Source organism: Sarcophilus harrisii, chromosome 5 (genome assembly GCF_902635505.1).
Source record: "Sarcophilus harrisii chromosome 5, mSarHar1.11, whole genome shotgun sequence".
Classification (NCBI taxonomy): Eukaryota; Metazoa; Chordata; class Mammalia; order Dasyuromorphia; family Dasyuridae; genus Sarcophilus; species Sarcophilus harrisii.
In genome coordinates this window covers 96222507-96249416 of record NC_045430.1, presented here as the reverse complement: position 1 = coordinate 96249416, position 26910 = coordinate 96222507, and the positions used below count along the sequence as shown (strand labels likewise).

General features: G+C 34.4%; 1 protein-coding gene across 8 annotated transcripts in view; it reads right to left on the bottom strand.

Annotated features, from left to right (window-relative positions):
* PPFIBP1 (PPFIA binding protein 1) overlaps positions 1–26910 on the bottom strand; it is a 187793-nt gene that overhangs the window by 6125 nt on the left and 154758 nt on the right. For 4 of the 8 annotated variants that reach the window (XM_031938061.1, XM_031938062.1, XM_031938064.1 and 1 more), the window contains 13 exons: positions 24621–24736; positions 22612–22668; positions 16413–16473; positions 15995–16024; positions 13027–13198; positions 12320–12352; positions 7934–8084; positions 7463–7591; positions 5046–5196; positions 3985–4096; positions 3758–3846; positions 1759–1881; positions 611–736 (listed from right to left, as the gene is read on the bottom strand). In XM_031938061.1, the coding sequence (XP_031793921.1) occupies positions 611–736; positions 1759–1881; positions 3758–3846; positions 3985–4096; positions 5046–5196; positions 7463–7591; positions 7934–8084; positions 12320–12352; positions 13027–13198; positions 15995–16024; positions 16413–16473; positions 22612–22668; positions 24621–24736 (1350 nt within the window). The remainder of the gene's footprint in view (positions 1–610; positions 737–1758; positions 1882–3757; positions 3847–3984; positions 4097–5045; positions 5197–7462; positions 7592–7933; positions 8085–12319; positions 12353–13026; positions 13199–15994; positions 16025–16412; positions 16474–22611; positions 22669–24620; positions 24737–26910) is intronic. The other 4 variants (XM_031938063.1, XM_031938067.1, XM_031938069.1 and 1 more) reach the window with 1 other exon arrangement.

Genomic DNA, 26910 nt, shown 5'->3' with positions numbered 1-26910 from the left:
TATCCACTAAAATGTAACAGTAAGGAAATTTGTAAGATCTAGGACCTACAATCAAATCAAGACTACCATTATTTCTGGAAAGAACACTATTCTACTCACTTTCCCTGTCCTCCTAATACCTTAAGGAGATAAAAGGTGGAAGGCAGAAGCACCTGGGTGGGGAATACCCTGGGGTGCTCCAGGAGTGTGGCACTCAGGACAGTCTCTGATATCTGGCCTCTCAGCACCATGTAGGGAACAAAGTCAACTTAGGTAAGAAGAGATCACCATCTCTCTCCTTGGATGTCTTCACTCAGATGGCAATTGTCAGGTTTGGGGAACAAGGGCATAGATTCCTTCAGTATATGGTGAGTTGGACTAGACCCAGGCCACTTTCAACTCTTAAAATTCTGTGATTTTTCCCCTGAAGATCTCTAAAAATTGAAGTTGTCTGTGAGTAATTATATTTCTCCCTAACAGCAAGTGCATGAACTAAGTAATTTTAAATACTATTAGAATTCATGTTAGAAAACTGATCAAAACAGAGAAAATAACATGCTATGTGTAATTTTTTAAAAATGCCTACTGTTTGTGTTCATCAAATACACTTTAAACTGAAACACAGCTTTACCATGAGTCCACCATGTACACCACTCCCTCTCAAATTTGGTGCATACTCTGCCAAATCTACAGAACGTAGCCATTCCATCACTCGATGATTGGTCCACTGAGAAACTTCTGAAGGAGTGATATTATTCTATGGGAACAAATAATCATTGAAATTTTTACTTATTGACATACAAGTTCTACCCTTAATTAACTTTTCCTATTTTGTCAATAATTCCCACCCTGTCTATATAATCAAATTACCACCCCTACCCCCCCACACACACATCCTCTTTGGGTAGTAAATGTATTTGTTTTTTACGACAAAGATTAAAGTAGTCATCTTTTAAAGCATTTTAAAGACACAAATAATTTTAATTTCCTTTACTAAAAATTACACTATATACTTTTTCATATGTATTTCACATTATTTCACTCATTATATACACATCCTATAAGTTTATAAAGTTACAGTAAAACATTACCCTACTGAAACACAATGTTTTAAGGGAAAAGAAATTGCCCAATACTATCCAAGTCTCCTGACTCCCTAGTCCAGCATTCTAAAAGCAGAAAGTTGTTATTGTTTTGGGGGTGGACTCACTCTCCTCATCTATAATGTAAAAGTAAGTTTAAATATCCTACAAGGTAAAAAAAAAAAAAAAAAATATATATATATATATATATATATATATATATATATATATATATATATATATATATATATATATCCTACAAGGTCTCTTTCATCTCTATAATCTATAATTCCAAAGAAAAGATTTTTTTAAAAGTATCATTATGGAGAAAAGTAATATAACAACACAGATTTAGAGTTATAAAGTACATTAAAAGGTCATCTTACCCAGTCTCCTCACATTATAGATTAAGAAATTGAGGCTCAGAAAAATTAAATCTTGTATGTAATGTAAATATTAAGTAATGTGGTTGAAATTCTAACCAAGGTTCTCTAATTTCAAACCCAATACATATAAATGGGAGAAAGCTATAATTTTTTTTTTTTCTTAAAAGTTTTGAGAGGTAAGGTTTAGAGGGTTTTTGTAGTTAACTTTAAAAAAAAAAAAACAACAAAAAAACACACCACAGGCTCTCAGGCACCTGGCAAGAACAAGCAGACTTTGGTTATGTGCTTTTAGCCTCAATAGCAAATGTTACCTCATCTGATGGTCGCCTCCGTAGACAGTTGGGTTCAAAGTTATTTATCCTTAACACCTGGATGGCTCTTTTGATACTAAGATGGTGTAGCACACTAACAACCTTCAAAGTCAACAAATCATCCTGGGAAGGGTAAAAGGGAAAAAATTACTTAGTATATATGTTGGATTATAATAAGAATATCACCTCTATCAGAAAAAAACAGACTTTAAAATCAAATTCTCCATTTTCTTAGATTCTCACAAAATGAAATCCTCCAAGTTAGTAGAGTATCCACTGCTATACTTCCAAAGTCTCTTAAGTACCAACAATCTTTTAATAAAGCATCTATTTACTACCACTGGAAGCAACCACACTATCCTCTCCCCAAGAAAAGCATACTCAGGGGAAAATTAGATCTCCTAATCAGTGGCATTTCCTAACTAGTGAAAAAAGGAAGTTTCTAATAGCTTTTGTTTATTATTGCTGTTCCATAAAAATTCCCTAACTTTTGGATCTTTGCCACCTTCTACTCAATCCATAAAAGATTGGTTAAAGAATTTGGCTCTAATCTTTCATGTGAGGATTTGAAACAATTTTAGAAATACAGTGCTAACAAGAGAACTATTCAGTCCTGCACACATATGTTGTATCTAGGATATACTGTGACATATTTAACATGTATAAGACTGCTTGCCATCTGGGGGAGGGGGTGGAGGGAGGGAGGGGAAAAGTCGGAACAGAAGTGAGTGCAAGGGATAATGTAAAAAATTACCCTGGCATGGGTTCTGTCAATAAAAAGTTACAATTATTTAAAAAAAAAAAAAAAAAAAAAAAAAGGCAGCTAGGTAACACAGGATATGGGATCTGGAGTCAGAAAGACTCTGACTTCAAATCTAAGTTCTGACATTAACTACCTATGTAATCCTTGGGCAAAGCATTTGATTTTGTTTCCATTTCCTCAAATGTAAAATGAGGAAAATAAAAATAATAGAACTTAAAAAAAAAAAAGAAAGAAAGAAAGAAATACAGTGTTAATTGGAGAGAAATGAAGGAGGAAGTAAAAGTTTGCAATACTTTGCAAATCTTAAAGCTGTGTGCAAATGTTAGCCATGATGATGATGATGAGGTAGAGTGTTAAAATGCAGATGCCACAGAAAAGACTATTTCAGGGAAAGCATTTTTGAAGGCAGTGCTAAGATACCCCAAAACACCTGCAGTAAGTGAAAAGGAATAAAAAAAGTCATACTTGACACACCTTACTGATAACAGATATCAGATAAAAAAGGAGAGGAAAATAAGTTTTTTAACTGCTTATTATATTTTAAAAGAAAAAAAAAAAGGGAGAGTACATGGAGCATTCCTATTTTCATTGCCTGTGGTTGCCAATGAAGGAAATTCTAGCTTTAACTAAATAAGTTTTCTTGAAAGATATCTTGATATATCTTGATATCTAAATCTTGATATATAAAGGACATAAAAACATATTTAGCATTCTTCAAGGACTTTGTTATCCATGGCAAGATATTATAACTTTATATTATTTTTATTTTACTAAATTCTGTCAAAGGGATATAAGGCAAGAAGATGCATTTGTTATCCTTAAATATCACTGCGACTTGAACTGGAAAAAGAGATTTAGTAAAGCCATATTTATACATTAAAAATTGCCAGTGAGTAAATTCATCAACCTAAAATTTTACAAGAAGAATTCTACAATGATCAAGAGTATGCCACTCTCAAGAACAAAATTCTGAAGACATAAATACAAACAATTCTAGGAAACAAGAAAAAGGGTGAGTTGTCTAAAAAGACTCACATGGAAGTGAAGAATACTTCTAAAAGAAAATGGAAATAAAGGAAAGTCACAAAATATGAATGCAAAAAAGTAGAATAATTTTGTGATTATGTCAGGAATGCTAAATCCTAGAAATAACAGAATCCTATCATGAATAGCATCATAAGGGTAACAAAATGAGCTTTGACAGCTTAGCTGGTGGAAAGAGGAAGAATTACTTACAACAGTCATATAATGAAGCATGCGACCATCTACCCTTCCTTCATCAAACTGTGTCTTATATTGGGGAAGACCAATGTCATCCAACCACCCTAAAACAAATCAACATTATTAGTTCTTCCTTATAAAACTATGTGATATGTATTAAGGATTCTTATAACAAGGTCTACTTTCCTGACATTTGAGAAACAAAATTAGCAAAATCTTTTATAACACTCATAAAATCTTACTGGTGACCCAGTTGAAATCCAGTTTTCCATGATTAGTTTCCTCTTCAGATCCCAGGGCTTGTAGAGCTAGCTGTAGCTTCTTTCGATGAAGTGAATATTTAATTCCCAGTTCCTAGAAGTATAAACAGATAAATTTACTTCATAATTTTAGCAGCAAGAATTGGATATTTTTGACAAATATGAAAATTCATTTCCCCAAAGTGAAGCTTTCAAAATCCCAGACCTATACAGAATCATAAAAGTAGCTCAATCTTGCTGGCTAATTAAAACATGTAGCTCAATCCTAGGAAAAATACTTTGTAAAAAGCAGGGCCACCAGAATTTAAGAGTATTTTAGATGTTCATTTCTATGTAGGTTTCATTCACAAAGTATCTGTCTATAATGAATATTTTCCTCATTATTTTATTCAAAATATTAATACTACCAATCTGCGATTTTATTGGTAAGGGTACTCCCTCCACCCATGTAGATTCAAACCTCTCTGAGCCTCAGCAGATGGTTTTGTGAGTAATTCTGTCGAAAAAATTCAACACCTGGTGGCCAAGTTTTTGGTCATAGGCTTTTACAAAAATCTCTGATAGGATGCTTTTCACACAGTCATAGACTATGACTGAGCATACAAAAAACTCCAAAACTTTTCCAGCTTGATAGAACCTGCCAAAGTTTGCAGCCCTGTAGCACATAGAGGAGTTTAACGAAACCTGAATCTGAAGCATCTTTCTTATAAGATGGAATTTAGAAATGACTATGGAAGAGGCAAGGTAACTGGAAATGGGGGCGAGGAAATCGACATGATTGTTATGGTCATACTATTATTTAACATTTAATGCCCCCACTAATTTAGATGGACTTTGTGGCATCTTAAAGGCTTAGTCCTTACTCTCAAAGAGACCAAATGCTATGCACATGAGATGGATATGGAACATGACACATAGACTTACTCAGAAACTTTACGGTTTCCCCTTTTCTTATCTTAGTTATACACTGCAAAACCATAAACATATATAAAATCAAAAGATAATTTAGGTAGGCAAAATAAAACAAAGCAAAAAACTTTCACCTTTTCTAGATCTTGCTGAGATGCCTGCAAGAGAGTTTGCCCAGATGTAATCCAGTGTTTGCCTGAATTCGTGTATGAACCTAATCCTTGGTCCAAGAGCCAGTTGCAAACCTGCTCTTTTGTCCATTTGGCAAATGGCATATCCAAGTCACTAAAACGAAAATGAAAATATTACAAATGTAAAAGTTTCAGATTTATATTTTCACACTAAATATTATTTTTACTGATGACCCAGCATCCCTTGAATCAAGCCTATTTAATAAATCCAGGCAAAGAATAAAATGTGATTCTTTATTTGAGAAGGAAGTAGATCAGTAAAATTAAGAGACTGCCGTCTAGAGCCACATTTTTTTTCTTTTTTTATTATAGCTTTTTAATTACAAAACATATGCATGGGTAATTTTTCAATACTGACCCTTGCAAAACCTTCTATTCCAAATTTTCTCCTCCTTCCCCCCAGCCCCTCCTCTAGATGGCAGGTATTCCAATACATATTAAAATATATGTTAAATCTAATATATGTATACATATTCATACATTTATCTTGCTGCACAAAAAAATTGGATCTAAAAAGAAAAAAAAAACCTGAGAAGGAAAACAAAAATGCAAGCAAACAACATCAGAAAGAGTGAAAATGCTATGTTGTGGTCCACACTCAGTTCCCACAGTCCTCTCCCTGGGTGTAGATGGCTCTCTTCATTACTGAACAATTGAAACTGGTCTGAATCAATTCATTGTTGAACACAGCCACATCCATCAGAATTGATCATCGTATAGTCTTGTTGTTGCCATGTACAATGATCTCCTGGTTCTGCTCATGTCACTTAGCATCAATTCATGTAAGTCTCTCCAGGTCTCTCTGAAATTATCCTGTTGGTCATTTCTTACAGAGCAATAATATTCCATAACATTCATATACCATAATTTATTCAGCCATCTTCCAATTGATGGACATCCATTCAGTTTTCAGTTTCTAGCCATTATGAAAAAGGCTGCCACAAACATTTTTGCATATGTGGGTCCCTTTCTCTCTTTTAAGATCTCTTTGGGATATAAGCAAAGTAGTAACACTGCTGGGTCAAAGGGTATGCACAGTTTGATAACTTTTTGAGCATAGTTCCAAATTTAGAGCCACATTTTCATTTAAATCTGAAGCAATATAAGTTTAAAATGAAAATTTCAGTGTGGGCCATTCAGCCAAACACATTGCTTAAAAAAGCAATCAAGCAAATGGCTGGTACTTTTTTTAATCCTTCCCATTTCTTATTTAAGTTTTAATAGGAAGAACAAATCCCTCCCCCAGAAGACTGAAATACACCTAAATGCAACTGTGATAACTTTAGCAGTTATGTTTTCTCTTCAGAAATTAATCAATGAGAAAAAATTAAATGAGAATATAATAATATGCAATTAAAGGACCATTAAGGGAGAATATTTTAATTCTTTAATTTACTATATTTAAACATGCAAAAGGAATTCCTACTTATAAAGTTTAGAGATGACCTTTTTTCTATAGAATATTTGCACTCCATAATTTCCAGAAGACATTTATAACAGAAAAAGATTCTCTGCCAAATACAAGGGTTTAAAAAAAGCAAAGGATACATGAGACAAAGAATACAGGACTTTCTAGTCCCTTACCATTGGCATAAACTTTTGTTTCCATGTTTTGGACAAGGCATGTGCCAATTCCGCCCTCCTTTTGGCAATAAACGCACTAAGCAGCCCAAGACAGAACCCAGAACTGTGATGTTTAAGTAAAAGGAAACTATACAGAATTATTTTAGAAATTTAAGAAATCCTAAAAATTTTTCAGTTCTATTTTCACAGGCATCAGTAGGTATACCATACAATAAGACATTCCAATACTTGGCAGCTTGATCCCTGAACTAAGTCACCAATCTAGAAGTTTTTCACAGTATCTTATCATCCTCCTCCAAAGAGAAATAGGTGAAAGATTATGTAAATGAAAATGGACATTTCGCTACCCACTTCAGTGAACAGTGTCTTCAAAGGTATTGAAGACATCATTCTCTTTACTTATCATCACCATCATCATCATCAGCCCATCACCACCACCACCATGATCATCATAATCATCACTAACATTTAAATAGCATTTATTATGAGTCAGGCACTGTGCTAAGCAGTTTACAATTATTATTTTATTTGATCCTTAGAACAACTCTGTGAGTAGGTGCTATTTTTGAAAAAAAAAAAAATTGCTTTTTATTTTCAAAATACATGCAAAGATACTTTTCAACATTTAGCCATGCAAAACCTTGTATTCCAAAATTTTCTTCCTTCTTTTCCTTCACCCCACTCCCCTAGACAGCAAATAATACAATCTCCACCTATATAAACTTGAATAGGACTGGAAAAGCACTATTTCTACCAGTTTGTTTTGTTTTTCTTACCTGTTTGATTGCCCCAGGTCTCTAGACCAACCCAGACGAGGTCCAGCAGTTGCCCTTGTTCCTCCTCTTTTGAACTCGGGCTCAGACATATCATCTGGATTGAAAGTGGTAGACTGGCTCCTCTTAAGTCTGAATAATTGACAAAACAGATACAACAATGTAAAATGTCTGAAAACTTTGTACCTTAGAGATCTTGAGAGGAACATTTTAAATTAAATTATATCTCGTGGCTTCCTCTCTTTTTTCCATATGCCTCAAACTAACCTAAAATGGTACCTTACCCTTTCCAACCTTAGTTGTTAAATAGTCCATTTATACCTTTTTTTTTTTTTTTTAAGTGAAATTAGCAAATATTTGTTGAGTCTCTCCACTATATGTGAGACATTCTCTATGCTATTTGTGAGAAATTAAAAAAAAAAGATCTTGAGTACTAGAGCTGTTCATGAGGAATCCTAAATTTCTTTCACTTACTTTCCAAATAACTTCATGATACCCCGGGATTTCTTTTTGGAGTCTGGAGAAGGTGGAGATATCTGGAAGGGACTGATGCACTCTGCATCCTTTCCTAGGGAAGATAAGCCAGCCAGAGCTGGATCCTCAGCAGTTTCCTTTTCTGTTTCAGCTATTCCAAGAACAAAACAAAAAGACTCATTGATTTAAAACTTGTGGAGGAAATTCAATCAACATTACCTTATTTAATTTTCGGGAACATACGATCTCTTCTATGGGCATCCTCAAAAGTTGCCACATTGTAGCTACCAAAAGATGAACCAAGAACTTGAGTTCTTATCTAGAGTCAACTATCTGAATTGTAAATTAGCTTAAAAATGAAAATAACTTAGAAACCCTAGATTAAAAGGGTTATAGAGGTGCCATGCCTTTTTTTTTGGGGGGGGGGGGATAGGTGGGCGAGTTGGTGAAATATCTAGAACCTATCTACTTTATTCTCTTAAAGATCATCAATGATTTCTTTTAGTTTTCACATCTAATGATCTTTTCTAGATTTTTATCATTTCTGCAGCATTTAATTACTATTAAAAATCATTCATGGAGAAACTTCCTGATACTGCATTTTCCTGATTATTCTTTTCTCTTGGACCACCTTATCTTTTTCTCCTTTGCTTTTTCCTTCTGCCATTCCCATTGTGGACATTCCCCAAAGTTCAATTCTGAGGTTTTTTTTTTGCCTTTTCCCTTCTCTCTGCTCTCCTTTAATGATCTCATCCTTTTCCATGGCACCAACTATCAAATCTGTGATAAGTCCCAAATCTCTACCTGTATATAGGACTATTCATCTCAGCACTACCCCATTTTCAATTTCCTCCTACTTGTTTGCACTTCAGTAATCTTCAATGACTCTTCAAAAACAAATGTCCCCTGTATGTTCACGAATGTTAGTGGCAGCCCTCTTTGTAGTGTCCAGCAACTGGAAACTGAGTGGATGCCCATCAGCTGGAGAATGGCTGAATAAATTATGGTATATGAATATTATGGAATATTATTGTTCTGTAAGAAATGACCAACAGGATGATTTCAGAAAGGCTTGGAGAGACTTACATGAACTGATGCTGAGTGAAACGAGCAGGGCCAGGAGATCATTATATACTTCAACAACAATCCTATATGATGATCTGATAACGTGGCCCTCTTCAACAATGAGATGAACCAAGTCAATTCCAATAGAGCAGTAATGAATTGAACCAGCTACACCCAGCAAAAGAACTCTGGGAGATGACTATGAACCACTACATAGAATTCCCAATCCCTCTATTTTTGTCCACCTGAATTTTTGATTTCCTTCACCGGCTAATTGTTCACTATTTCAGAGTCCGATTCTTTTTGTATAGCAAAATAACTGTATGGACATATATATATTGTATTTAACTTATACTCTAACATATTTAACATGTATTGGTCAACCGGCCATCTGGGGGAAGGGGTGGGAGGGAAAGAGAGGAAAATTGGAACAAAAGGTTTTGCAATTGTCAATGCTGAAAAATTACCCATGCATATAACTTGTAAATAAAAGGCTATTTAAAAAAAATAAATATCCCAAACCCTAATTCATTCATCCCCCAAAACAAGCTCTAATTTCTACCCCTGTTAATTAAATTGCTATTACACAAAACCTTATTACAAAAAACTTTTCACTCTTCTCTCCCATGGCTCTATTACTTTTTATCAGTCACCAAATTCGCTCAATGTTAAGTCTGAAATATGTCAAATTCATTCTTTCCATAACATTCCATGATCACTACCCTAGTGCATGGACTTTAATACTGACTGCTCTGATTACTGCAGTAGCTTCTGAAATTGATTTCCTCTTCTCCCTTCCGCGCCCCCCCCCCCCCCCCCCCCCCCCCCCCCCCCCCAGGGCCACCAGCTTGATTATGTTACTCCTTTAAACAGCTTGTTTTCTCCTATTCCCTACAAAGTCAAGTCTGAATTCTTTTATCTGACATTCATGAGCACAACCTACATTGTCAGGTTAATCTTGCAATGTATATACCCTAGCCAGATTTTCTGAGCACATCTTCAACTTTCTCATACACTCAATTTTGCTGATACCATGCATGTGGTCTGGAATCCTATGTGCCACCATATATTAAGACCCAAATTCAACTTCTACATCTTCCAAAAGACCAAAACTCACCTTCTACATCTTCCAGAAGTCAATTTCTTTCAATTAGAAATAATCAGTCTAGAAATAATCAGTCCCTCAATTTCTGTAGCACTGTGTACTTACAATATTTATTCCAGACTGTTTTATAGCATCAACACAACAACATTTATATGTTCTTAGTGTTTATTTTGTACCAGAACTATATTACAATTATCTTATTTGTTCCTCATAACCAACTTGGAAGGTAGATGCTATTATTATGTCCATTTTACAGAAAAAGAAAGTAAAAACAGAGAAATTCAATGACTTACGTAAGGTTCACACAGCTATTTAAGTGTCTGAAACTGCATTTTAATTCACCCTTTTCTGACTCCAGAGCAAGCAATCTTACCACTGTACCTTCTAGCCGCTGAGTCATTTAACTATCTTATTCTATAATGCCAATTATCTTTTAGAGTAGGAACTATGTCTCTTTTCATATTTCTATCATTCTTTTGGCACTTTCCTCTTTGACTCACATATTAACAGCCATTCAATAAATGCATACTGAATATATTGTTTTAAAAATTATGTAAAAAGTCACTTTTCATTTGATTCTAATCTAACACTTAAGAAAAAACTGAATTCTATTATGACTATTGCAGTTTTTTGGAGAGAGTGCAAATGTATTTGTGATCTTTCACTGGAAGAACTCTCAATTAACAAATTACATGTCTCCTCATGTACGTGTGACTACTTTTTATATCTAGACAATGGCTGAGATATCTATAGGCTTTAAAATTATACCAAAAGTCATTTCTTGAATTGTTTTGAAATTGACTTATGAAAGCAAAATTGCTTCTTTGATAAAGGATTAATTTGAAAGGTGACCATCCACATGGGTCTGGGGAAAAGCAGCCCACCCTGATGTTTCTTATGTTCACATTCCCAATAGTCTTAGGTGTCCCAGGAGACATGAATATAAGGAGTATTGCTACTCCAATGTAATACTGTACATTTTACGAAGGAAAGAAAATATTATCCAGAAAACACATCAATAGCTGTTTGAAGAAAATCAGAGAAATTGCAGAGGTTCATTTCCTATTGAAGCAAAGTGGTGAGGACAATGTTATTATGAATAAGCAATATATATCTCTCAACAAAATCAGAATGTATCTAAAGAAAGGGGCAAAAACATTTGAAAATAGATGGTAGAAGGATCAAGTTAGTGCCTTCCTCCCTAGCCCCAACACATACAGCAGTGCTCAGTCTGGCTACTAAAAAATATAGCACAAGATAGGTCATTTGGCTTCTCCTGAGTATATATGTCCTACTTCTACCCTGATTTATACACACAGATGGGGAAGTTTACATATAAAAATGGGAACCTCATAAGAAAAAAACAAAGAAAGGTTTTAGTTCCTCGATTGCAGCTAAACTAGGTAAAGGGGTACCCTTGGAACAGATTACTTTTGTCTTTCTCAATTATAATACTCCAATCTCATTTTTATTCTTTATTTTTCTTTCTGTTTTGTCTTGCTATTTGAAAGTTTAGGTACCTTTTCTGATTTTCTCTCCTCAGTTTTACTTCTTTCTGTGATCAAAGTATTTGTCTTTTGATCTTTTGAGACTCACTGAAGTAAGCACAAGTTCTCTTCAAAAATTCCCCAAATGTATAATAATAACTCATCCCCTAAAAGATCTGAGATAAATCTAAAAGTATCAGCTGTGGGATTTTCCAAAGACTTCTCATCAGCTGACAATAATTCTCTAGAAAGTCAAACATATATGGAAAAGATCAGAGCCAGGGGTAAAATGTTTAATAGTTAATCATTTCTCTTCTCACTAAGGATGTTTTTGATGACAATAATGAATGCAAAATGATATCTAAGCTACTACATACTCAAGATGAAGAAAACATGGAGATAAGGCTGATAATAGCTACTAAATGAACATTAGCATCCTATTTTACCACCTTTTGAGAAGACTGGGCTTCTAAGTTATCACAGGTACGCTCACAAGAGATCTCATTAGTACAGGTTATAATGAAACAAAGAGTAGGCTTGGAAGTTGTGGGTGAGGATTAAGTAGAAAAATTCCTTTTAGTAAAAGATGGGTAGAGATAAAAATGTCAGCAGAAAGACTCTTGTTTTCTGATTACTGCCAGCCTACTTTCTAGCACAGGCCAAAATCAGAGGTTAGCTACATTCAAAAGCACAGCACTGGCACAGGGCTGGCATGCAGAAGTACTATACCTAACGTAGGTGCACTTGCACTTCGGCTACGATCTTCAGATATCCCAACAATGCATAAAATCACACGCGGCACAATGGCAGAGAACACGAGGAATAACAAAATAAAATACAAATCAAAACTCCTATTGGCAAAACTCATACCATGGGAAGAAAGGTACAATAAATGCATGCCCACTTGTCTCCCCACTCTCCATAGCATGAATGTTATATGAAGATTTTGTTAAGATTTTCAACATGAAGTTACTTTATTACCAAAATGGGTGTAAAATGGTTCATGATAAAGATAGAAAGTCTTTAAATATGCTTCAAAAGTTTAATCACAAAGAAGGAAGCAGGTTAAAATGCTCATAGACTGTCAAATCCATTATAGCATCTCTCTAGCCATTTTCAAAAAGCATATATTGACAGACTAATGTCCCATTTGTTTTAACTACTCATTTCTACTTTTGGGGATAATAATAAATAATAAAAAGATTATATTGCATTTAAAAACTAACATAACTAAAGAAAAAAAATCTTTATAATTCCAGGGGAACAGTTAGGCACATACTTTAAGGAGGCATGCACGCGCACGCGCACACACACACACACACACACACACACACATACATATGGATATAGGGACCATACACATATATGTGTGTGACCCAAATATCTGTGGATACAAAAAGGAGATTTGAAAAGGCATTTATTTTGCCCCTACATACCCAAATTTGGTACACTTGCTGTCCTCTTGTTGTTTTTAATCTTAAAAAACCCCCGTCCAAAAGAAGATCGTGCTTTTCGAGTGCCAAAGGCATTATCATCTGCTGGAGGCCCAGGTCCTTGGACTTTGGGAGGAAAGCTCCCAAATTTGCTGATTTGCACAGGAGGTATTGTCTAAAGAAGAAAAATTCAAACTCAATAATACAGAATATCAAATGTTTTTCTAAGATGTTAAAAATCTAATTCTGAAAACCAATGACGAAAATGTTATTTTCATTGATCCCAGAATACAGGTGGGTTATTATTTTTCTTAGGATCTCTGGTTAAAAATGTCTTGGTATACATTTTTTTATTTGGGGAGAGGTGAGATCTGGATCTCTGGTATCCAGTATTCTTCTAATAATGCAAATATTCTCTGACATGTTATTTGACCATTGTCTAGGGACCCTAAAAGTTTAAGTGATTTGTGGAAGGTCTTATGGCCAAAAGCCCATCTTAACCCCAGGTCTTCCCAATTATCTGCTGCTCATAACTTCTTTTGGCAACACTATGGTGGAATATATAGCAATTCATAATCACAAAGTTTTGTCCTTCATTCCAAAGCAAAACTAAAATACAGTAAAATCACTGTAACATAAATAATTTCTAAGGCAAGTATGATAGTTTTGTACTTCAAAACCAGATATAATTCCACTTTATTTATTTATAGTCTACAGATATATACTGTTAACATTTTTTTTTTGAGAAGTGTTTTGGAATAGGATGCTCCAATTTATATTCTAGCATATGCTACTTATGAATTATTACTTTTAAAGTAATTAAGAATACAGCAAATTATGGTTAAAAATGAAATTATGGGGGCAGCTAGGTGATGCAGTGGATAGAGGACCAGCCCTGAAGTCAGGAGGACCTGAGTTCAAATCTGGTGTCAGACACTTAACACATCCTAGCTGTGGGACCCTGGGCAAATCACTTAACCCCAACTTAACCTTCAGCAAAAAAAAAAAAAAAAAAAAGAAGAAGAAAGAAAGAAAGAAAGAGAGAAAGAAAGAAAGAAATTATGCTAGCTAGATATTTTTAATCTTTGTTATATAATTCAGAAGTCACTTTAAGACCTACCCAACATTGTTATCCTAAATAACAATACAATCTATAATAAGGAAAAACATTCTTGTGTGAATATTTTGATTGCATATAGAAAAGGAATTTGTTATGTTATATATTATAATGCTTAGCTGGCATAAACATGCCTTTTTTTCCTTTTCATATATCTCATCTCTCTTGCCTTTTGGAGGTACAGTATAGATACTGTGTGGGTTTTGTGGTAACAGAAAGAGGTCTTGTACTTTCCTTCTCTTGACATTTACAAATTCCTTTTTAGAATTAATTTCCACTTCAGTGTTATTGGACCCCTAGGTCAACAAAAGATTAGATTAAGAAGTTTCTTTCCTTTCTCCTAGAATACAACAAAGCTCCCAAAGTCATTGGCTTTTTGTAATTCTATCATTAATCATTAATATATCATTATTATTAATATAAGCTTTTCTGTATATTACAAAAACCAATAGAAAATGGCTTCTCTCATACAGGCAATTCTATTCTGTGGGTTACTTGATGTTTCTTTGTGCTCTGAACAAAATAAGTTCGCTGACTTGTACCTTAAAATTTTAAGTTAATTTTGTTCCCCCATGACTATATTTTACTCTATTTCACTAGGACACTAGTACACAATCAAATGTTTAAATGTATTCCTATTCAGTAAATTATGCTTCAACATCAACATCAAAATGATTCACCTCTGGCTCACAAAGCCACTGGAATTTCCCTTTCCTCTCCCTTGCCATCTGATCTGTGGATTTCCTGCCAACTGAGACACAGAGGGCAAGCAAGCCAGCCCAACTGGCAAGGCACCACAACACAGGCCGGAGCCTGTGTCAAGCATCATCATACTGATTCTAATTCCCTCAGATCCCTATGGATTCAACCCAGGACCGTGATCCATGAAGTCTCAAGAACAGTTATGCTTCCCATACAGGACCCTTAGCACAGAAAGCACCCTGAGATTCCCCCTGGAACTCCCAGGTAATACATCCATAGTTACTGAAGCCCCAGAAAAGAACTTTGCTACCGAAGTCCTTGGCACTGTCAAATGGTTCAATATTAGACAGAAAGAGACCCCAAGGACCATGGGACTTTTCTCTCACATACAACTAAAAGTTTCTGCATATATTATGTATCCCATTAGAACATAAGCTCTTTCAAAGCAAGGACAATCTTTTTCTTTGTATCTCCTAAATTTAACACAGTGTTTTGCATGTAATAAGCATTTGATAAGTTCTTTAATCATCCATTTGTTTCTTTATTCATTTACCTTTACCTCAGCACTTCTCCTATTCTACAGATAAACATCACTCTGCTATCCTTAAGCTTCTCCTATCCAGCTGCTTACTTTAATTCTTTTCCACTATCACCTTCCCTCAATACTAAAAATAACCTGTTTCACAATCCCCTAGAAAAATAAAGCTCTCTAGGAAAATTGCTATGTTTTATAACTATATAAAGCTTTCTTGCAAAACAATTATAAATACTATTGGACCAAGGATTGATAACAGGCACAATTCAGAAATGGAGTAACTCATGATAGGACAATTTAATATGCAAAGAACACATGGACTTTGGGAATATCTCTATTGAAGATGGTTATATAAGAGTCCCTGGAGATGGGGGAGAGTGGGATTTGTAAAATCTTCATGAGAAAGCCCAGTTACATGCAATCTAAACATGATGATATAAGCATGTGTTTGTTTTCCATGATGACATTTAAAATTGTTCAAGTACAAAATTGATCCCCCCCACCCTTTCCCTGTCCCCACTTTATTCTGACAAAAGTGTGTATCCTGGCTCTTTCAAGCTTATTGAATGAACTTTTTAAATTATCAGTTATATAAAGCCAATTATACTAAGTCTCACCTCTGGAAGCATCTGAAGAGGCTCCTTTTCCTGTATGGAGAGGAAAACAATTATTAGGAAAAAGCATGCAATTTATAGCATTCATTGTAGAGAATTCTCTCTGATAAAACTTAATATTCTATACTTATGTGCTATTTTTCAAGAAAATCCCAGCACAGCTTCTAATGAAGTGCCTGCAAGATGTGCTATAACATTTCCTTTAATGGCTAAGAAAGTCTCCTGAAGTTATTAGTTTCAATTTCCCTTCTTTTCAAATAGATAAGTGACTTTCCATATTCATATTTGCTCATGCTCTCATTAACTCAGGTACAAGGTAGAGAAATGGCAATACTAAAGCTACCCCTTGTAGCTTTCACTTGTAAAATGAGAAAAATATTCCTCTTTTCAGAGCAATAAGAGAAACCAGTCAGGAACCAACCGTATCAGAAACTTCTTTTTTCAAATTGCCCAGACTACTGGATTTTTGCAGAGTTGAAGATCTAAAAATAACAAAAATAAGATAAATCAATAATAAATAAGTCTTATACCAATATCTTTCTCTTCTTATATAAAACATCTTGAAAAAAACCTTGAAACTATATGTGGGCTAAAGAAATACTGAATTGATTGAATATCACATAGAAATAGGAATTAATTATGTACTTAATGTATTTAATTTAGCTAAAACACTTAAGTTTTTTTAAACCATGGGAAGGGGAACCTAAAATGGAAGATAATTTCCGTGAAGGAAGCACCTTCTAGAAATCATTTTTTTAATTAGCAACAATGCATATGGAATTATTTTCCCAAAATCCCAAACAAGAAAAATTATAAAGTAATAAATGATATTAATTTATAATGTGAAATTAAATTACTGACAGACAGATGATATTGAGTTGAATGTATTTTCAAATTATGTTACATAGAAAAGCACTTCATACATGTATTAATTTAACACCCTAGACTGACTGTATGTAAAAAGAAAAGTACTAACATTGGCATCAACGACTGAACAAAATTGTGGTATATGTGTTCATATACAGAAAGTAACAATGAAATGATTGCAGACAATCTTGGATAGTATGAGTTAATGCAGCGAAGTGAGATGAATTAGAACGATTCATACATGAATGACATTATGAGGAAACTATGATCAAGTTATGATCAACTGTGTATAATGAAGCGTGTCATTCACTTTCTGAGAGACAGGTGATGGGTTCATAGTTCAGGAAAAAAAACACTCTATATTATTCAAAATTAATTTTGCTTGACCATACCTATTTGTTACAAGGCATTTTTTCCTTTGTTTTTAAAATTAGAAGAGAGTTTGGGAGAAGGGATTTAGCAGTAACACACAATAAGAAATAGAAATTCAGTTTCAAGTATAAGATCCTTTTTGTGTTCTGGTATGTATGTTTCCATAACTCCTCATCAATTTTCTTCTGTTCAGATGGTCAGTAGCATCATGATCATCTATCTCCTTTATCTTCACCCATTTATTTTCCTTTATATTTCCATCATTTGATTTGCTGGATTTCCTCACACATTTTCCTTTTATACAGTAATTCCCACCCTTCCTCCTTCCTTTTCTTGCTTATTCTTTTTTTTTTAAGTTAAATCTTCCTTTAAAAACTACTTACTATAAAAACAATTTTTTTCTAGAGAGCAAAAATAACAGTTTCAATTAATCTCCATTTGAGTAATAGGATTGGATTTGGAACCAAAAGATCTTGGGTCACATCCCAGTTCTACTTAACAGCTTGGTGATTTGAAGCAAAGACTTTGACTCTCCTAGTTTCAGTTTCCTCACCTCTAAAAATAGGGATAATAATTTGCATCAAATTGTTGTCAGAACTAATTGACTTATCGCAAAGTCATTATCTCCAATGGCCTCTCAGACATCTTTAAATGGATGTCCAATAATCCTTTTAAACTAATCATGTCCAAAACTAAACTCACTATTTTTCTCCCTGAAACTTTTCTGCCTTCCCTGTTTAATATAGAAGAGACACCATTCTCCCAGTGCCTCAAAGCTCACAACCTCAGAGTTATCTTTAATTCTTCACTATTTCTCCATAACCTCCATTTCTAGTTTGTTGCTGAGGTCTGTCAATTTCACATTTGTCAATTCACCTTTTGAATATGCTCTTTTCTCTTCTCTTTGGCACTGCTTCCCACTCTGGGGCAGTTCCTCATCATCTTACACTTTCCTGCTGGGAAATCTACCTACCTTAAGTCTTTCTTCATTCCAAACCATCTTTATTCAGCCACCAACGTGATTTTCTTAAAGAGGTCTATTCATGTCACACCTCCAACCGCATTCAACAAATTCCACTGGTTCCCTAGTGCCTCCAGTAACAAATACAAAACGATTTAACCTAGCTCCATCTTCCTTTATCTTACTCCCCTCCATATACTCACAGATCCATTAACACTGGCCACTTTGCAGTTCCATAAACAAAACACTCCATATCTTGACTCTGAATGTTTTTTCTGATCATCCCCTATGTCTGGAAGGCTTTCTCTCCTTATATTCCCTTAATGCCTTGTTTAGCTTCCTTTACTTCCCAATTAAAATTCCACCTTCTACAGAAAAGCTTTCTCAATCTCTCTTAATTCTAGAGCCTTTCCTTTGTTAATTATTTCTTATTTGCCCATGTAAAGCATACAGCTTACTTTATATATGTTTGTATGTTGTCTGCCCCCATTAGATTGTGAGATTTCTATGAACAGGGATCATCTTTTGCCTCTTTTAATATACCCAGAATTTAGCACAATCACTAGTCTGGCACATAGCAAGTGCTTAATTGATGTTTATTGATTGAAAGAAGATTCCTAAATGGTTGAACTATAGTTTTATTTAATCAAATCCCTTCACTTTACAGAAAAAATAATTTCAAAAATTATAGTACTATAAGGGAGCTATTATTAATAAAACTATGTTGATTAAATAAAGGAATGATTCACCTTAAAAAAATTAATGTTAAAAATCCTAATTGTGATATTTCTTCTAATCACTGATGATACAAATCAGATGAAGAGCAATCATAGCTCGAAAAAAGAGCCCCAGTTATTCTAGCCACATTTCTGGCTTTCCACTTTTGCCCAAATATCATTCCTATGTTATTCCTGTAAGAAACACCTTTTGATGTTAGAGGAATATGCCTTTTTATAGTTGTTCAAGCAATATCCATGAGGCACATAGGTAGATAATTTGATTTTTGTTGTATATAAAAGGAAACAAACTCAAAGAAAAAAAATCACTTGTGATCAATATCATAAAGCTTTTATGTGGCAGAGCCAAGACTTTAATCATAGTCTTCTGTTTGGGTGTGGTGAATTTGCTAATATACAAACCATTTTTCTCTCTTTTTTGGGGGGTGAAGTGGGGAGATGGAGGGAAGGTTGGAGAGGGCAATTGACTTGTTCAGGGTCACATAGCTAATAAGTATTAAGTGTCTGAGGCTGGATTTGAACTCCAATCCCCTTGACTTCAGGGCCAGTGCTTTATTAAACTACTGGACCATCTAGCTGTTCCAATTACTAAATTATTTTTAAGGGAATAATTTAGCCTGCAAAGTTGAGGTGGGTGACAACTATTCTTATTAAGCATTCAGCATACACCCAGAAAGCAGAGTGGAGTACTGGCAGAATGCCAGGTCAAAGAAAGAGAGCTTTCAGAGTTGTGCAAATTCAAGGAATGTGTGTATTCAAAGAATACTTTATTCAACAATAAGACAAGCCTACTGATTCAATCTTTCAGGAAGTCTCCACTATTTTAGAAACTTCCATCCTCTCTAGATATTCTGGTAAATTAGCAAGAGGCTTCAGGCTCCACCAAGAAAGTCTGATGGGATTAACTACAGAGAAGCATCAGAAATAGAGAAAATGGTGCTGGGAGAGGGAGATAAGAACAAGAGAGAAACACAAGTCTGGTTAAGAAGCTAAATTCTATTAAAGAAGGGAAAGGGACCTGTATGTGCAAAAATGTTTGTGGCAGCCCTTTTCATTGTGGCTAGAAATTGGAAATTGAATGGGTGTCCATCAGTTGGAGAATGGCTGAATAAAATGTAGTATATGAATGTTATGGAATATTATTGCTCTGTAAGAAATGACCAGCAGGATGACTACAGAGAGGCTTGGAAAGACTTACATGAAGTGATGCTGAGTGAAATGAGCAGAACCAGGAGATCATTATACACTTCAACAACAATATTATATGAGGATCAATTCTGATGGAAGTGGCTATCTTCAACAACAATGAGAGCATCCAAATCAGTTCCAATTGATCAGTTATGAACAAAACCAGCTACACCCATTGAAAGAACACTGGGAAATGAGTGTAGACCACAACATAGAATTTACACTCTTTCTGTTGTTGTTTGCTTGCATTTCTGTTTTTCTTCCCAAGTTATTTTTACTTTTCTAAATCCGATTTTTCTTGAGCAACAAGAGAACTATATAAATATATATACATATGTTGTATTTAAGATATACTTTAAAATGTTTAACATGTTATCAGACTGCCTACCATCTAGGGAAGGGAGTGGAGGGAAGGAAGGGAAAAGTTGGAACAGAAGTGATTGCAAGGGTCAATGCTGAAAAATTACCCATGCATATGTTCTGTCAATAAAAAGCTATTAAAAGGGGTGGGGGTGGGGGGGAACTATTTGAAAAAAAAAAAGCTACATTCTTTGACAGTGTCTAACATTGCAGACTTAAAAGACTTGAAAAGGAAAGAAAAGGGGCTGTTTCCCCTAACAAAAGAGTTCCTAGTTAGCCGGTTAGGAATTGGGGAGGACTGCTATACTCTTTTCCTTATAGTGTAATGCCGGAGAAACTGAGCAAGACAGAGGTTAGAGACCAATTTAATACTTTATTAAGTGGAAAAATATACTGAGACCAAATGGATCTTGGTCTCAGGATGGACGAGACTGTCATCTCAAAAAATGCAGCACTAAGTATCATAGAGCAAGATTTTTTATAGGATAACAAGAACAATGACAAAATGGGGGAGGTACCTAGATGGGGATAACCTAATGGGGGGAGGCACCTAGGATGACACAATGGAAGGAGGTACTGGAGAGGTTATTGATATTCTAATGACATCTAAAATGGATAAACCTTTATCCTATCAAACATTAAGAAGGAATGACTATAACCTAAAGGTATTTCTCATCAACCATTTAAGAGGGAATGATTATAGCCTGGGGTTGAGGTAGAACAACTAAGGTAGACCTTTATCTCATCAAACATTAAGAGGGAAAGGTTATAATCTGAGGCAAAATAACTAAGTAGGACAATTAGGGAAACTAGGTCAGGACATCAAAAAGGAACTGTGGCACAACAATAGCTTTTCCTAAACTAATAAAACTAGCACTCAGAAAAGGAAATTTAGAGAAACCCTATAGCAATGTATCTAACATAACTAACATAACATATCTAACATAACTAATGGGATAAATGTCCATTAGACACATTACTATAGGGTTGGTGACAGAAGACATTTAAAAAAAAAGTTAATACATTTTCTATAGCTGAATAAAATATGAATGGGTTACCTTGTTCCCCCCCTTAATTAATTTTTGATGCATATTGCTTTATGAATCATGTTAGGAGATAAAAATCAGAACATGACAGAAAAAAAACACAGAAAACAGAAGTTGTAAATTCAATCTCCATAGTTCTTTTTCTGAATGCAGATGATATTTTCTATCCAAAATCTATTGGTATTGCCTTGGAGAATGGATCACCTTTTATGATAAGTGAAATTTGTCTTTAGAAAAAAGGCATCCCTTTCACAAATTTCAATTCAAAAATGCTTTAGATTTTTACATCATCATTGCTGTTTTCACATTTGTAGAAAATTTTAACTTTAGATTAGAATGAAATCAGATAATAATGGGTTCCAAATGAATATATTTATTTTGCAATAAGAAGAAAATATCCTCATATAGCAAGTGGAAATGACATAAGAGGACATATTTGACCCTAATAACAAACTCTGTAAAAAAAATTATTAAAACTCTGTTTGAGACTTAGCAATTCACTTGGTTAAAAAATAATATTCACTGCTCATCAAGTTCTTAGCTATATTAATGTGGGTCATATTGTTATGCCACAGTTCCCTTTTAATGTCCTGACCCAGTTTCTCTAATTGTCCTATTTAGTTACTCTGCCTCAGGTTATAACCTTTCTATCTTAATGTTTAATGAGGCTATAATCATTCCTTCTTAATGTTTGACAGGACAAAGGTCTATCCATTTTAGCCATCATTAGAATATCAGTAATCTCTCCAATACTTCCCTCCATTATATCATCCTAGATGCCTCCTCCCATTAGGTTATCCTCATCTAGGTACCTCCCCGATTATGTCATTGTTCTTTTATCCTATAAAAGAGTCTTGCTGTCTGATATTCATGGCTGGATTCTTTGAGATGATAGTCTTGTTCAGCCCTGAGACATGGATCACTTGGTACCAGTAAATCTCTTCATTTAATAAACTATTAAATTGTTCTCTAATCTCTGTCTTGCTCATTTTCTCCGCCATTACAATATCTAACCTGGGGGGAAGGGGAAGAGAAATGCTTCTTTTTTTTGCCTCTAATAAATAGATATAAATTGAAGATATTACTTACAACAGATTATCACACAGTGGCACTTCTAAAGCAGCATCAAGAGTTATTTTTCCATCACTGAAAGGCAAAATAATTTTTAGATTATTAATGAATCATTTGACTTGGGTCACAAATTAGATCCCGTAATGGAAGAAATGGATGAAATCTGTGAGTTGAGTTTTGAAACACTTTGAATGAGATGAGGTGAGATCTCTCAGGACAGTTGTGAAAATAAGTAAGGCTTCATCTACTTCAGAGTTGGAGTAGGCCTGAAGGTCCTTGAACACTGATTCAAGGGCATACCTAAGTCCCCTTGCTGTTATCCTCCCATGACATCATTTTCTCCCTACTTCAATCAAATATGGGCAACTAATATTGTGCCACAGTTCTCTTTTGATGTCCTGACCTGGTTTCCCCATTGTTCTATCTGCCTCAGGTTATAACCTTTCCCTCTTAATGTTTGATTTAGTTACTCTGCCTCGGGTTATAATCATTCCCTCTTAATGTTTGATAGAATAAAGGTCTTATATCTTAGACTTTACACTATACTTATTCCCTCTTAATGTTTAATGGGATAAAGGTCTTTATCCATTTTAGACATCATTAGAATATCAGGAGCCTCTCTAGTATCTCCCATTATGTCATCCTAGGTGCCTTCCCCAATTAGGTTATCCCCATCCAGGTATCTCCCCCATTATGTCATTGTTCTTGTTATCCTTTAAAAAAAGTTTGCTGTTTGATACTTAGGGCTGAATTCTTTGAGATGATAGTCTTGTCCAGCCCTAGGACCACATGGATCCATTTGGTCCCACTATATCTCTCCATTTAATAAACTATTAAATTGGTCTCTACTCTCTGTCTTGCTCAGTTTCTCCAGCATTACATTATGTACTTATTGGCCAAGTTCAATTTCTTGGTTGGTTCCCAGGTTTAGAATGTTAAGACCCTCAGTGATGGGAGGGGTGTTTGCATTTAGGGACTATTTAAAGTATAAAACCTGTCCCAAAAGGTGCCTCCTCCCTTCGAATGCCTGCTCGAAGGGTGAGATGCCCAATTCTCAGGAGAACTTACAATAAACTTTTGCTTTGCTCCTAGAGATCTCTGCAGCTTTTTATTATATTTTATTATATTATGTCACCATTCTGAGCCACACAACTTTTACCACAGAAAAATAACTTTAGAGATCAAAGTAAGTAGCAGGAAGTATAAATATTTTATTCAACAACAGGGATAAGAGCACTGCTTCTATTACCTTTAAGTAAGTCTCTAACATTCTAATTAGGTATTTTGATGGGATTGACAAGATTAAACAAGATTAAATCCTACCAAGGTCTGATGGGGTTAACTACAGAGAAACTACAGTGAAAGCCACCAGAATAAACCTGATCTTTGGCAACTCCTAAGAGGCCAAAGTTAGCAAATTACAAATCCTCCAAGATTATGTCATTCTTCTTTCCCTCCATCCAAAACATCCAGCATCCAGTCTCTCTATTTAGCAAATAAACAGTTACACTGGATAGGTTCCTCCCACAACCTGTTAACAATGCCCAAAGGCTGTGTAAAACCCCATACATGTATGGGTCTACCTTAATTCTGAGGACCTTATGGCCATCATGCAAAGAGTGATGCTCATTGGACATTTTATCTTTTAGTCTTGCTTCTGGGTTTTTATTGACCTCTAGTCAAATTAACCAAAGTGGGAGAAATTACTCTCCAGGAGGATCTTATTCCCCAACACTACTTAGCATTATTATAGAGCTGAAATGCTAATAATTTTTATAACTTATTAAAGGAAAATTAGTTAGAGAGTATTATGGTATATTAAATTACAGCTTTGTTTCTAGTGATAGTTAATTTCTTTTTAAAATTTACATTTTAATTACTTTTAATATTTAAAATCACTTTATTTGGTCACATTAAATAAATAAATAACCTTATATATTTCCCCCATTCTTTAAAACTGAAGCACAGCCTTTGGATGACCATACCATTAGACTTATAACCCAAAATGTATTTTAAAGGAGACATACTTCATGTCAGCTGCAGTCTCTGATTTGGGTGGAGATTTTGACTTTTCAGATGATTCCAATTCTTTGGACATTAATGAAAATGAAGGTACTGAAACTTGCAAAATGCTCATATGAAGCTGTAATATAGTCATAAGAAAAAATGTAAATAAAAATTTAGCAGTCAATATCAATGAAAAAAAATAACTCAAATAAATGGTTAGTCATCAAAATTATATTCTATCAGCAGCCAAAGCATTCACAGAATTTGAGACTTATAAGTGACCTTCATCAATGATCTTATTCAAATCATAGGTAAAACCAATCTCCAAGATAACAAACCTGACAAAAGTTTCTGTTTAAAGACTTCCAAACAGGGAGATCCCACCATTTTCCACAGTAGGTCATTCCATTTATGGACAGGTCTAATTCTTGGGAAATTTTCCTGACATCAAGTTAAAATCTGCCTCTTTGCAAGTTCTATCCATTGTTCCTGATTCTGGTCTCTAGGATCACACCAGAAAAATTTTAATTCCTCTATATATGATAGTCCTTCAAATCCCTGAAAACAGCTAAATTTTCCCCTCTGAATCTTTCTCTAGGCAAAATTAATTGATCTTATATGATGTGGGCTCAAATCACACATATAGTAAGTATTTGGTAACTGCTTGTTTCTGATTTTGAACTCATTTACAGCTTTTTGATTTTGTCCTGTAATCACCAAAGTCATAATTGCCTCTGAACTTAGTTCAGAAATTCAACTGGCCGGTAATAATTTTAGAAATCCAGCTCTCTTACTAATCATTGCTATATTCTTGGCCTTAAGGAAATCTGTTTTTCTTGGGAAATATGAGTGAACATCAGGAGTCTGATTTAGTATCTTTATACCCCACCAAGCTATTCTTCAAGGATGTCTAGTTTGCTCTCCAAAGAAGTCTGACCTAATAGCTTTTGACTTGACATTTGGACTTAATCAATGAATACTACCTACTCATAGGATAGAAGTAGGGGATTGTGCGACCCCTCATTCCCATCTTTCAACCAATCATATCATCCCTCATGCCTCAACTAATTAGCCAGTCATTATTCTCAACCCTATGATGTACCTACACTGTTCTGTTCTTTGTTCTAACCTTATAAAAACGAATTAAGTCTTTGAGCCATTACTCTAGAAACTGAAGCAAAAACCACTCTTATTATGTTTGAATCCTATTAATAAAATATTATCTTTCACAGAGAAACTTGGCTCAATTTATCTTTGATGAATTTTACTCTCAACATTTCCTTTTCTTCCCCTTTCCCTCTGATCTAGCCAAATCAAAAGAGAAAGATCATGAAAATTAATAAACAATTTTTTTTTATGTTTGACATCTGTAGAAAAGAGATTACAGAATCTTTTTATTACTACACAGAAATAGAAAATATCCCAAATCAGGTATGAGCTTTTGAATATCAACTTGCAGATTATGACAGGAACAAAAGTTAAGTTTATAATGAACTTCATAGTGAAGTTTCTCTGGGTTTACTAAAGAATTTAAAGTTAGTAATTAAGAAAAAAATATTCTTTTAATCTCTCTCTCTCATACACACACACACACACACACACACACACACACACACACAGATACACACATTCACTCACTCACAGAGATTGTAGGCTACAAAAGTTTCTAATTTCTTGCACTGATTTTATTCATCACTTATGTGACAGATGCCTTTTGTACTAAGTCCTGGAATGGAAAGAACATTTAACTACTTTGTCTTCTCTCAGGCAAACTGTATTCAAGGTGATTTATTCTTTAAATCCTTGGAAGTTGTCACAGGAAAAGAGGTCTTTTTAATAAGAACAATTTTCAATTGCTCCCAGAAGTCAGAGAGCTCAAAAAATGATTTTAGTGAATGTATTTGTGAATATTTAGTGAATGTATTGAAGCAATAAATGTATAGATCTAATTGCAATTCTTTAAACACATACGTGTAATTAGAAAGAAAAGGCAAATTTTGATGGGAAATCTGGAAGTTTTCACCTCTGAAAACTCTTAACAAAATCATATAATTAATAAGAAATCCTGCAAAACATATTCTCCATGATATAAGGTAGCCAGAACACTAGATTGTGCTATTGAGGACAGGGGGGAGATGGAAAGGAAAGGAGGAAAATTTAGAACACAAGATTTTGCTGAAAACAATCTTGCATGTCTTTTGAAAAACAAAAAGGTATTATTTTTTAAAAGAGGATTAAATTATTTTTAAATTAAAAAAATAAAAGAATGTTTAAAAATAAATAGATAAATAAAAACAAAAAGAAAAATGA